At 42.1% G+C, this 14,100-nt stretch overlaps 1 protein-coding gene across 1 annotated transcript in view; it reads left to right on the forward strand.

Moving 5' to 3' along the window:
- The first annotated feature begins 4,053 nt into the window (after positions 1–4,053).
- The window catches only part of PPP2R5A (protein phosphatase 2 regulatory subunit B'alpha), a 44,525-nt gene continuing 34,478 nt past the window's right edge, over positions 4,054–14,100 (forward strand). The window contains exon 1 of the mRNA XM_037405794.1: positions 4,054–4,408. Within this exon, the coding sequence (XP_037261691.1) occupies positions 4,258–4,408 (151 nt within the window). The 5' untranslated portion in view covers positions 4,054–4,257. The remainder of the gene's footprint in view (positions 4,409–14,100) is intronic.

Below are 14,100 nucleotides of genomic sequence, written 5' to 3' on the forward strand. Positions count from 1 at the left end.
ACCAGGCAACTCCCTGCAGCCAAAACCTGGCAGCAACCTTGTTCTTGAAGAACCACGCTTCCAAGCCAAGTTGGTCAGGATTCTGCAAGTTAATGATATATCATGTTCTCATTCACTTTACCAAAGGTCTCGCTCCTGGGTAAAAAGATGCTAAGAAGGTGCAGGAAATAGATCTCTGTGATTGAATGAAAAGAACTGCAAATGTGACTTTTAGTTAAATCTGTTCCAGAATGTTGCTTCTCCATTTTGAATAATGAGCATGAATGATAATGAGCTTTCTTCCAAGTCAAGTTAGAGGCACGCGTGCGGTTTTGCAGAATCAATGCTTCAGTGCATATTGAGGGCTCTGATTTAGGAGTGGGAATAGCTTGGCATAAAATTACTATTCACAACATTCTCTGTGGACACCTCAGACTTTTATGAATTGGATGTGGAGCCATCAGCTTAAAACTTGGCACCATTGCTGTGTGCCTTTAAATATACACACACTCTAAAAACCAGGGGGTTCGGAAGCTGACTCAGAGCAGCTCCGACAGCTGTGTAGGAAGCAGTATGTGCAGAAAGCGGGGAAGGGCAATCTTCAGCCTTCTCAAACGCAGCTATTTCAGACTGCCAGTCAGAGCTCTCACTTTCATTTTTTTCTCCAAATACCCCAGTCCCACAGGCCTGTATGTTCCAACGGTTTCATACACCCATGTAATTCCACTGACTTCAAGTGTACATTAATTCAAACATTACCATTCCAGCCTGGGAAACTGTAGCTGGTCTACATTGCTGATGATGATTCTTTTCTGAAACAGAGGAGTTATATCGGAAAGTGAAAAGAAAACTCAACAGCTAAAAATAATTTTGATTTATTTGAGAGAATAAAAGTTTCTTTTTGTTTGCCTGACTCAGATTTCACCCATGTTTCTTTTATGAGTGATACACAAAGGTACGGTCTGAAAATATTTTCCAATGCAATTGATACAAAAATCCCATCATTGCGAGACTACAATTACTATTTACTAAGGGCTTTGCAACATGAATTTCAACTGCCAACAGATTTTTACAGTATAGTTTTTAAACCGCACAGAAGCCATTCCAAAGCCTAGTAACCTTGAAGAAAATATTTTAAATGTTAGAAAAATATCTTTACATTACTTAGAACTTACGTAAGACTTTTCGTTAACAAATTCCAAAATATTTAATTGATGAAACTTTAAGGTAGACTTTTACACTGGGAACGGGCAGCAAGGCTTGAGTTGCCAATTAAACAGTATACAGGACACAATGACACATCAGTGTCAGTTTCTAAAAATGGGTGCAGAAGAAAATGACAGCTGTTGGAGGGCAGGCAGGAACTGAGGAACACACCAATACAGGGTATGGGCCTTAGCGCTCTCCCAGTAGCATCTGCGGGTCACAAAGTGAAATGCAAATCAACCAGGGAAGGAATGCAAGGATTTCCTTTACTGCAATAAATACATGAGCTGGTGGTTTAAAGACTGAGTGCCTAAAGACTGTCATTTTGCCAGTAAAATGCATTTTGTAATACATTAAAAAAAATGAAATAAAAAGTCTACACACCTACAAGAAAAATAACACTTGTCCCCTCTAATTTCTAGATATGTTGTGTCCAGAATTGAATCAGAAGTATATGGAAAAGAATGCTCTTAAGAGTACTTTCCCTCTCTGTATTACCAAACACCAAAGATTATTTCACAAAAACCAAAAAAGGCAGGAGGTGCACAAGTAATGATACATTAAAAAGTTAGTAGAGATTGTGTTAACAGAGGAAAGAAAAAAGGAAAAGAATGACAGGAGGAAATACAGACAACAGTTTCTATTGAACAGGCTTCCAAAGTTCAACACTCACATAAAACTATAATGTACACTTGACTTTTGATTTATGGTTTATACATATAGACTAACTCATGAAGGCATTTAACAAACAAGTTACCTTGCAGTATTTATGTCCTACCATAGCTACTGAAACTTGAGCGTGTATTTAAAATACTACAGTAATCTGCTGAATTGGTTCTAAAATTATGTACTAAGAAATGTGCTGATGTGCATAAAACTTATCTCTACGTGGATGACTACAAGCTAAGGCATTCTGTATTTTTGCAGTTCAAAAGGGGAGGCTGTTTGAACATGGAAATGGGACCAAGCAAAAGTCAGACTTGAACACAGCCATGTACTGCATGCACAGTCACGGTTTTCATATGCTCTCATTTCTCATAGCCTAACTTCAGCCTGAGCCGTGTAACTTGTATGAAACAGAAGAATCAGTTACTCCGTAAATAATCACTCCTTGAAAGTTAAGCACGTGCTTGTTTCAGGCAGTTTTGTGCCTTCAGCCTGCAAAACGAGACTGTGACTCAGTGTGAGAAAGCAAACACCATGGTAACCCAGCCCCGCAAGGGCCAAATTCATCCGGAGATGTAAGGAAGAGCAAAAACGTGGAGGTGCTGGCAGGATGGGGAAAAACAAGTCACAAGCACTTCGCAGACGGCACGGAGCCCGCTGGCACGCTGCGCTCATGGTTGAACACCCTCTCGGCAGTTTCCCCTGTGAGCAGCACCCCCAGCTCCTGCTAGAAGCACCGGGCACGACTGCTGCTCTAGCAGCTCCAGTACGGCCAGGCCAGCCCCCGCCCTGCCTCGCAGCCCGCAGGGGACACCGGCGCCGGGACCCCGGCCCACGGGGGGCCCCACGGGCAGAGGCGTGCACCGGGCGGCGGGACGGGCCCCCAGTCGCCCTCCCTCCACGCACCTTCTCCACCTTTTCGCGTTCCCCCCCCCTCACAATCCCGACTCAGGTGGGGTGAGGCAGGGCGCCCGCGGCGGGACCAGGGCCCAGGGCCCCGGCCCGGAGTCCCGGTTGCACTCCTGCCCCCGCCGGTCCCTATGACGGCTCGCTGTGTCCCACAGAAGCGACAGCGAGCGGGCCCGGGCTGCACGAGGAGAAAAGGCCTTCGCTGCCCGGGGCGACCGCTGCGGCCGGTAGCGACTCGGTAACGGGGCGCCACCGTAACGGCAACGCCGCGCGCCCAACAGCCCCGCTCTGCCGCCGGCCGCTTCCCTCTGCGGCGCCGCGCCCGCCCCCCAGCACGGATTGGCCGGCGCCCGCCCCACCCCTTCCCCTTCCTTCGCCTTGCGCGTCGGCCAGGAAACCCCGCCCACCTCCATTCCCCTCCTCTCAGTTGGAGAAGCCAGCTGTCAATCGCGCCGTCCCCCGTGCGCGTCCCAGCTCCCGCGTCCTCCCCAAGCCTCTGCGCGAGGAAGGGGGTGGTGGTGAAGTTCCACGATCTTCTCTTTTCATTGGCTGCCCTGAGCCGTCAATCACTCAGAGCCGCCAGCAACGGCCGCTCATCTCGCCCCTTTTTGCCCCTTTCGCGGTCGCCCCTGCCCCGCCCCTTTCCCCTTCTTCCTCCCCTCAACTCTACTCGCTTCGCCAAGTTGCGCGGCCGGTCGCCCGCCGGCTCCGGGGCTGTGGCGGGCGGAGACACTCGTAGCGGCCCCCGGCGGGGAGCGGGAGGGGGCAGGATGACGGCGGAGGCGCGGGAAGCGCCCGGCGGCAGTTGAAGGCGGAGAAGGGGCGTGTGGAAGCGAGCGGCTGGGGCGCGGGGAGTGGAAGCCGCCTCCCCGGCGAGCTCGGCCCAGGGGCGAGTCCGGCCGATGACAGCGAGCTCGGCGCGGGCTGGCGCAGGAGAGCCCGGCTGAGGGGGGCGCGGAGCGAGCGAGGCGGGAGCGGGGCAGCGGCGCCGCCGAGCCCGGGCCGCGGCGGTTCGCGTCGCGCCTGCTCTGAGGTGACCGGGAGCTCGGTCTCCCCCGCGCCGCGGGAAAGTTTGGCGCCCGCCCGCCCCGCCGGGCAAAGTTGGTTGGGTTTGTTTGTTTGTTTTCCCCTTTCCTCCTCCCCCTTTTCCTCTCCCTCGCCGGCCGCCGGCTCCGCGCGGAGAGGAAACGCCGGGGGAAGCAGGAACGGAGGACCCCGGCCGCAGCCGGGAGCGAGGAGCCTCCCCGGCACCCGCGCCGGCACCGCCGCCCCGCACGCCGCTAGGACGCCAGCCCTCTCCTACCCGCTCCCCGTTCGTGTGGTGTACGCGGGCGGGCCTGGCGGCAGGGAAGACTTGGTTTGGGGTTTGGTTTTTTTGGGGGGGTTAGTGGTTGGTTTTTTTTTTTTAAGCCCTTTTTTTGCCCGCCCGCTTCTCCCTCCGCTTTAATATATGCTTCTGGAGAGCGACGTCCCCCCGCGCCGCCTCACCGCCCAGCCATGTCGGCGGCCATCTCTGCCGCGGAGAAAGTGGATGGCTTCACACGGAAATCGGTGCGCAAGGCTCAGAGGCAGAAGCGCTCCCAGGGCTCCTCGCAGTTCCGCAGTCAGAGCAGCCAGGTGGAGCTCTCGCCGCTGCCCCAGCTCAAAGGTACCCGTCTGTCGTCCTTCCCCCCTCCCTGCCCTCGCACACCTCAGCCCTCCGGCTACAGGTGCCGATGACCTCGGCCGCCTGGGGCTGCCTCTTCTGACACCGCTTGCCTGCCCCGCGCTGCCCTGTCGCCGCCTGGCCTGGCTTGTCCCCTTCCCCCGCACCCTCTGCCCTTTAGCCGTGCCCCTCCTCCTGAGCTGCCGGTGCTTTCCAGGTAGGGACGCTGCAGTAGTTCTGTGTGCGGAGGGGTTCGCTGCCTCCGCGCACGTAACCGAGTGTTGGACGGGCCGCTTGTCGCTTACTGTCCCGGAGACTGATTCCGCTAACTTGCCACCCATTTTCTGGGTAATTCAGGAGTAAGTGTTGAGCGGGCAGGTGTGCTTTTTGAGGGCTTAACTGTGGAAAATGCAGGCGGTAAGTTCAGGGAATTGAGCAGTAAAACCGAGGAGCGAGTGGTGGCTCCTCCCACGGGGGGACTTTGCAAAGAGGAACTCCCTGCCTGTGGCATAATATCCTGAGTTACCGGAGAGAGTTTGCGTTTGGCTTCTTGGCTCCTTCCCATCACTTCTGAACAGTGTTTGAATGACGTTTTGCCTATTTTATTTCAATGATCAGGAGTTGCCCCAGAGACCTCCTGCATAACACTGTACGCGAATGCTCGCAACTGAATGAAAATTGTAGATGCTGGCATTGCTGACATAAAAACGGATAGTGAAGGTTTTATCCTGTGTACTGGAACCGAAGTCTGAAAAGACTCGCTTCATTAGATTATGAAAATGAAACGAAAACTAATACCTTTGAACATCAAAATAATTTTTTCTATATTTCTTCTTCTAAAACCTAAAAAAAAAGTTTAAGTAGAGAACATAAAGTTGTTACTAACTTATTTGACAGTGACCTGAAAAATAAGGGAGAGATATTACCTTAACATGACCCAGCACATCAGTTTTACTTCCACTGCTGTTAAAGTCTTAAGGTTTATGAGGCGGCATCATATGATGGTGTAAAAAAAATTATGGTGATGTGCAGCAAATACCCAAAATCTGAACGAAATACAGGGAACTTAAAAGTATTCCTAGATAGTTAATTGGGGGGGGGGGATAAAGTCATGTCTGTAGTATTTAAAGATACTTTTTTTTTTTTTTCCTGCTCTTGAGTGGCAGATGTACGTGAACCACAAAACTGGTAGTTAGCAGAAATGTTATAAAGGGCAAATAAGCTTAGGCAGGAGAGTAACAAGGGGGTCATTTTTTTAGCGTGTTTGTTGCAGTGACTTTGGGTGTTACTTTTAACAACAGCAAGGGTGTTCTTGGTGCTTGTTCTGGACTTTCTTTTCTCTGTGTCCTGTCTTGGTACGCTAGTTCGATTTAAGGGATTCATAACTGGAATAATTTGTGTGAAACCAAGATTAGTTTTCTGCTGTTCACATGCTGTTTAGACAGTATATTTTTTCAGATGTTATTTTTATAAAACCACACTTGAGACCTTGTATAAGCACTTGGTAAATATCACACATAGGTGGCAGACTTCAGAAAGTTTGAGTTCTGATCCAGCAAACGGTTAAACATACATACTTTATGCAGGGAGTAATTCCAACTTAAATCAGCAAAATGTCCAAGTTTACATTCTTTGCTGAGCTGGGACTTTAATATTAAATTTTTAACTCTGAATGATTAAGTCTTACAGTTTTGTGAGTGCAGTTTTACAGCTTTTTACAGAGAAATTTTGTGTGGCATCAGCAGCTCAGATGTTTGGAAATTTGAGGCCATAAACTATCAGAGGAATTTCTTCAGTTATGCAGAGTTTTATAGTAGTTTGAATTGCCTTAATTTCTTAAAGGAAAATAACATCTATCTATATGCTTGTGGTTTAAATTTAAAAGACTTGCCCTCTGAACCTGCTTCAAAACATAATTATGGACAAGAATCTCAAGTAGGCAGTTAGCAGAAAGTTTCGCAGTACTTTTCTGCATGTTTTCTCTGTTGGATTTGTGATGTTAGGTTTGTCCTGAATGTAGCTGTGGACATAGGTTCATTTGTCTCCACCTGCTTGAGGCTCCCTCTCTTCCTTCCTCTCTAGAACCTCCCCTGCCCCCTAAACCAAAAAAGCTTCCAGAAAGAAAGTATTTGCTCTCTCTGTAAATGTATCATTTTGTAAAACTTTTTGTTCTAATTGCATGCATCTTCGAAAATGCTTTGCTTATTCTTGAAGTTAATGTAGAATTCAGTAATAGTTGTGATGCTGCCAGTGTAGCATCACCTACAGAGTAGTAGCCAGCATTCTCAGGGAGAGGCTGAAAAAGGAAAGTACAGTCATTATACTGATGCCTAAGGGTGCTCAGCATACACTTACGAAATCAGATGAACACTTTTTGCTTTTCCAGGTACCTTCAAATAAATAGATAAATCTGAGGTGTTTGAAGCCTGTATTGGGAGAAAAGTAGTGTTTTATAGCTGAAAATGCCATTTGGTGTTACGCTGCTGTATCATATTTCATCTTGTTTATAGTTAATGTCTTGTTTCTTTATTTCTAAGAAAAAATATTCTAAAATAAGTATAAACAGTATTTTAAAACTTCCCCAATAGGTTTGTCAGATGGCTTAAAATGCTTACGTCTATTTTACTGGAAGGAGTGATGTTCCAGAAGAAAAATAAAAATTACCCACCCACTTTAAAACATACCATCTTGGGTAGATAGTGTTGTGGGTTTTTTTCTTTTATCTAGGGACTGTTGGTTGTTTTGCCACTGAAATGGCCAGACCAGATTGTGTAACATGCTTTCATAGTTGTGTTGTTTGAAAGGCTGTAGACAGATCATCCGAAAAGTACATATTTCTGCAGTTAATTGTACTGTTGCTGTGTATTACCAGATTTCCTTAATTTGGCTGTATATTGTATCACTGCTAGGAGGAGAAATATATCTGTAACTACTAGTAGGTAACAGCCTCAAATAGCAGGTACTTTTCTTTTTAGAGGTTTTCTTGGGGGAGTGAGACTAAGAGAAGGGGCAGCAAGACTGTGTGTTTTCATTAACATTCAGCTTATTTTTGTGTGTGATGCTATTTATCATTTTTAGATAAAAGCTCAGTAACACCTGACTAATGTCAGGATACATAAATTAGTAATATGTTCTTCAGTTAGGTTAGGAGGTTTCCTATGGGTTTGTTATTCAGGATGAGTGTCCATTTTACTGTATTATTTAAAAATTGAATAAGAAATACTGAAGACCCAATGACTGTATTTAAAAGAAGACAAAAAAAAAAAGCTTCTTAAACCTCTTAGAAGTTGAAGATACTTCTTTTTTTTCTCCCTCTCCTTTTAATTTTGTTACTTTATAGTTTACATAATACAAATCCTTTGAAAATTCTGCAGCCAAAATAACTTGCTGGTTAACAGCAGGATTTTATCACTTCATGAACAATTCTGAGAGTCAGATTAAAGAAATCTGGCAAAGGAAGTGCTATTTTTAACGTCTTAAGAAGTGGTAATTTTGTCTTGATAGCAAGTCAGATTGCAATAGCACATGCAGTTACCTTCATTTTTGAAAAGAGAGATACAGCTTGACTTTGGAACCTGATCTGACTCATTACACTAAAAGTATGCATACTTGTTTCTGTCATTTTTGATTGAAGAATCATGTAAAAATGCAGGTGGAAAATGGTGATTAGAAACCACAACTTGTTGCTTTTATTTAGTACAGTTAATATGATTTGTCAGGTTGTAAAGCAAATACAGGGTTTTTTTTCTGTATACCAAATACATCAAGTGCAGTGGGAATGAATAAACGTTTTCTGATGCTTTTCTGTGATCTTCTCAATAGTGAATATCCATTTGGGAGCTGTATGTCACTGCAGGCTTATTTTCTCTATCATGCTCAGAGAACAAATATATGAAAATAAGTTTTTTAGTATTCGCTTCTAAATTAAACTGTCTCCCCACAGAGAAAACTTTGGCCCTTACAGCAGAACAAATGGAGAGTGGGTCCAAAATCTTTCAGCCATGGGTTAGCCAGGGTTATAATGATCTCTGTAGGGCTGGTGAAGTACACTGGAGTAAGACATTTTTTTAAAAGACCTTCCAGTGTGTAGTTTCAACATTCAAATATGGGGTCTAATACAGGTGTTAGCAATAGTATTTTTTTTATTTAAAAGCCTTGAGAGAGAGAGCTTGGGTTTGACTGAAAACCAGGTGCTGTGTTCAAGCTAAGCTTTTCTGGAAATATTACAGGAAGACGTAATAAGCTTGCTTATGGGTACAATTTTAAACATTATTAAATCTGTCAGGGTCAGTTCAAACTTCAAACTTTGAATGTTTTGAGTCATATAATATGTGCTTCAGAGTGACAAAAATAAGTGGAGTTAAAAAAAGCTGAGAGGAGTTATCTTCTTTATATTAAGTTCCGTTTGCTCCCCAAAGGAAAGTGTCCTTCAAAATTTTAAAATGGTTTACTTTTACTACAGCCTTAATAAATATTTGTAAGTGAAATGACAGTTTTCTGTCTCAGATCTGCACTTCTTTTTTTTCAGTCCCTCATGATTCATTATTGTTTCTTCTTGTGTAGTCCCCCATCCTGTACTTTTGGTATTCAACACCCCTTGCAATTGCAGTCTTTTTGGGTGAGTTTTTTCCTTGAGAGATAATCTTTATTTCAGTTAAGAATGAAGATGTTCTGTGAGGAATTAAGGTTTATCTAGATTTAACTCTTATGTATAATCTCAGTAGGGCATACTATAAAGTAGTCAAAACTTTTGTTTAGTAAAGTTACAGATTTTGAGAAATAACGAACTTGTAATAGCTAAAAAATGCTCTTAAGAATTTTTTAAATATTTTAATGTAGTTCCTTGAAAATGAGCTGTTTTATTTTTTTTCTATATTAAGGAGCTGCTTCTAGTTTATGGAGTGGAATATTTAGTCTTTAATTCTTAATAAATTGACCTTTTTTTATCCTTAGACTTGAATTTTTGGTCTTGGAATATACTTGCATCAAGAGCTACTCCTAAATATAGAGCCTATTGACAGTCTTCACATGAACTTTTCTATTTAAATCTTTCACATCTTCTGTGTGCCAGCTTAGTATCAGATTTCTTTTCCATATTAGTTGCTTTCTAGTTTAGTCAGATATTAGTTTTGCAGGTGCTGAATTTAATGTTAGTTACTGTAGGAAATATAAATGGGATTGCTTATTGCTCCAGGCTATCTGATCAAAAGATTATTTCAATCTACAGATTATTCTTTTTAACATCTATCTATCTAAAAATCATCCAGTGCTTTTGAGAAGGTGTCATACTAACAGTTCTGGACAGATTAATATTCTGTTTAAGCATAGAAGGGATAGGTGTTGCATTCTTATGAAAAAAAGACAATTCCACTGGGACAGGTATAAAATTCAAATTCTATGCCATTGTAGTCCTGACTTTTGTTTTAATCTAGCAGTCTAAAATTATATTTATGGCAGCATGTGGATTTTGGAGGTTGGAACCACAGACGAACTAGATCAAGGTAGTAAATAACATCTGTTTATAAGACTTCATTGGCAAAATGCTCTGCTAGAAACTGGACTGACAGTGACAGCTTCTTTTTAATGTCTGAATCATTGGTTTTTATCGGAGAGTCACTTAACTAGTTTCTGTTAAGTTTTGCTGAGTTCACGGCCATTGAAGTATGTTGTCTACAGGATGCCTATTTCATAGTATATACTTTTGACTTAAAGGCAGAGCTCATCGTAGTTAAGGTTGCCTACAATTTTCCTTCGCCAGACCTTATTCTCGGCTGCTTACAGCATTGCTAAACTGTTTGGACTGAAGTTTTCCATGCCAAGTATGGGCAGTTTTATTTGGAACTGTTCCTCAGGCTAATTTTCTTAGTTTCAGCAAAAACAGTTCAAACTGCTTCTAAGACTAGAGGAAAACTAAATTGTATAGTAACAATATTAAAAAACAAAACAAAACACCAAAAGCTGTCCTGAGGTCTGATGTTTGCTGTACTTTGGAACTTAGCACATAGTTCTTAATGAAAAGGGATCTGATTTGGTCCAGATTCTAAGACATGCTCAGTAGCAAGACTGATGGTTCAGCATCTACTACGCTATTCTTTATAGATACTTCTGGATCTATTATGCTCTGTGAGGCTACTATGCATGGCTTTTCTTTGGTTCTTGTCTGTAGTACTGCTATAAGCATGGCAGCTATGTATGGAAAATGTGTATTTTTCTAGAAGCAAAAACCCAGAACTGTATTAACAGGTGAGGGGATAGTATGGAAATGGTGGGCTGCTTAGAGAAGCTTAAGTGTGAATAGAGGGCAGAAGCTAGCTCCCCTCCAGTAGCTGCAGTAAGCTCAGTATTCAGAGACTCAACACTCCTGTTGGCTGTGAAGCTTTCTGGAAATATTTATCACGCTCTCTTCTAGTTAATTCATAGTTTTTTATTGTGATCATGGTTGTTGAACTTCCCATGATCTTCCTGAAACTTCGTGGGCTTAGGGTTTTTGTTCTGTACGTCAGGAATCGATTGCAGAGGAGTTGGCTCATCAGGTGTCGGTCTACTGCAGAATTTAACAATGAGGAGAACGTAACTGCGGGGACTATGATTAGAGTGTGAAATTAACTTTCAGTCATTGTATTTAGTACTACTGCTTCTGGCTACTGTATGTTTGGGGGGCCATGGGAGGGGGGTGGGAAGTGAAGCTGAGAGGCTGGTGAAATGTAGGTGCAGGATGCTAGGCATTAGTATTTTGAGGGTATGGAGGCTATGGGAATAGGCAGCAGTCTGATTAGAATTCTAGGTGACCTGTAACCTGCTAAAGCAGTGGCATGTATTGCTGCTGTGAATTTGGGGAAGGGAAGAGGCTATAGGTTAAAAAAAAAAAAATAATAATTTGTGCTACTGTGTTGCCCAGCTACCACTGGGAAAAGGTTACTATCTTGTTCTCATCTCAAGTGTCTTTGCCATTGTTTCTCACTATCTTACCAAACGAAGCTTTAGTGAAATTGGTAGGTTTTGTGAGCCCCATTAATATGATAGGGTTCGGAAGAGAAATATGAATTTTGCTGTGGAGCTGGGAGGTCAAGATATGAGTAACAAGAACAACTATGTATGTGTATATTCAAAAATAGTGCTACAAAAGGAAGAGGTTCTAATTCCAGCAAGTGATTTTTAAACCTTTGACTATTAAAGGCATTAAAGGTACTCCCTACCATAACAGGAAAACTTTCAATATATTATATAAGTTTCCTTTTTCAAAATACTGATTAAAAGCTTATATCTGAGACCATCACACACTTAAGAGAGTTGACATGCTGTGGATAACGGAGGTAAATGCAGCACCATAGATTTTCTCAGAAGAACTGAAAGAGAAGGTGGGGTGAGCAAGTGTAGAGAACAGTATAGCATGGGCCAGGAAGACTGATCTGAAGAGCAGGAATAAGAAGTCACAGCAATTTGTCTGAATATGAAGGGGGAAACAGCTTAATTTCTGCTATTGCTGTATTTGAGAATTAGCAGGGTGCATCACTGCATAAACAAGTGAACTTTTAGAAGTGATTTAATAGGTTACTTTGTTTCTGTAAATGGTTGGTCCTTTTCAAAATAAAAGCACAGCTTTTATTTTTATTGAGTTCTTCCCAAGTAAAATTCTATGGGAAAGTGTAGAGGAATAAAATGGGTTTAAAAAAAAGTTCCAATTTAGTGTAACTGAGTAAAGCTTTTGAAAAGTGTATGATGTTTTTCATTAAAATTTCATGCTTACTTAAAATATGGCATACGTGTAAGACTGTAGTCTTGTTAAGCAGCATAAATTTTGGTTCCACATGTGTGTAACAGCAACAAATGATAAGAATTGAACTTTGGGTTTGTATTACACATGTGAAATTTGTGCATTTCAGCATTTTTTTGATTCTGTAGGAAAACAGTCGTTATTTTGAGATGAAAAATCAAGATGCAAATGTCAGAACACACATGAGGGGCATAGGCTGGGTCCCACAGTACAATCAGGAAGGACAAAGTTTGGTAATTTATATTTCTGTGTATTTTCCCTTAAGAGTAAGAAGCAGGAGCAAAATAAACTCAGTACATCAAAATGGTGTAAATTGAGTGTAAAAATAGCCAAGAGATTTTGCCAAATGGGAATATAATGAAGTGTAGGATCCCTCATTACTAAAGACTTGATGTTTTTAGTTGTTGATAGAAAGAACGAAACTGTTAGAGTATGGTTAAAATTAGTGAAAAAAGTAGCTCAGTCTTTTATTTGAGGCGAAATGCTTAATTTAAGTGAAGTGGGTGAAGAGGTCTTGCAAGTGCTTGAATGTTCATCTGCTCAGGGTGATCTATTCCCATTTAAGTCAGTGGGAGTTAAGTCACTGAATGCAGCAGAAGCAGGATTTCACCTGTGTTTTAGTCCAATTTAATCTTAGTTCTTCCTGGTGTGACACTTACCATTATAAAGTATCTCATTATCTTATTTGTCTGAGAAAACCTTGAAAATTAAGAAACACTGGTTTAGCCAATTGGTAAAGTGTATATTTATCTGAGGAATTAATCCAATACCTGTAACTTCCACCCAGACTTACACAGGGATTCCAGGGAAGAGGAGGTTTTTCCTTGAGTTTTGAAAAGCTAGATTTGCACATTTCCTCTGGCACAGACTTCCTATTAAATTACTCCCCTCTATGCATTTAAAATAGCCAAGTGTTTAAATTAACCTGCAAATGAGTTTCTGTACTTCTATTGAAGTAATGTCTAACAGCTACGCCGGGGTTTCAAAATGAAAGGTATTTTTATATGCACTCAGCACTAATTTTGCTATGTGAAAATTAAATCGGTGTTTCTTCGTTTCTGGGAAAATACAAACAAAACGATTTGTAATGTTGACTTGTGTTTTCTAGTGTTATGTTAAACTGGATGTTTATACTTTGATAAAGTGTGAATTTGATTGGGGAAGAATACCAAGTTAATAGATTAAAAAAAAAACCACACACACCAGATCCACTTATAGCATACTTCATTGTCAACACTTACTAATTATAAAATACTAGAATTCAGTCAGACAGGAGTTTTGCAGTTGAGTTAATAAAAAGGGAACTTACTCAAGTTGTAAATACAGTTTCTACCCTTTCAAGCTTAAAAAGTGCATATCAGTTTGTTTTGGTCTTCTGGTCAAGCAAAGTGGTTTATGTTCCTGTGCAGAGAGAATGTTTTTAATACAGTACTCTGTAATGGGTATCAAGCTTAAGTTTTTACTGAGTCTGTGTGGCACACAACTGTGTCACCTGCTTTTCAGGCTGTCTATCCCTGGTAATGTACGTACAGAGTACTACAGCAGTTGGGGGTGGGTGGGTGTAAACAGGGAGCAGAGCTGGTTAGGTTATTCTTACTTTAATTCTTAGCAGGGTAGATGTGAAACTTAAGTTTGCCTTGTCACAACTTGAGGGGTCGTTTTACATCTTCAAAATTACATGTGAAGATCCAAAATTGTATTGAACTCTTATACTTCAATAAATAGTATTTCTTAAGGACAAATGCTTGTGTTTAGGGAAAAAATGTATTTAAAAGTTGTGTATCAGGAAAAAGCAGCATCATACTGATTGTCCTTTCTGATCTTTTTTTGTGACTGTCTTAGATGTCTGTAGTCTCCCTTCTATAGAGTCTCTTTGGTGTTGCTGGTGGTTAATTTTTCGGGCACATGAGTTACTGAGAGT

Source organism: Falco rusticolus, chromosome 12 (assembly GCF_015220075.1).
Source record: "Falco rusticolus isolate bFalRus1 chromosome 12, bFalRus1.pri, whole genome shotgun sequence".
NCBI classification, from domain to species: domain Eukaryota; kingdom Metazoa; phylum Chordata; class Aves; order Falconiformes; family Falconidae; genus Falco; species Falco rusticolus.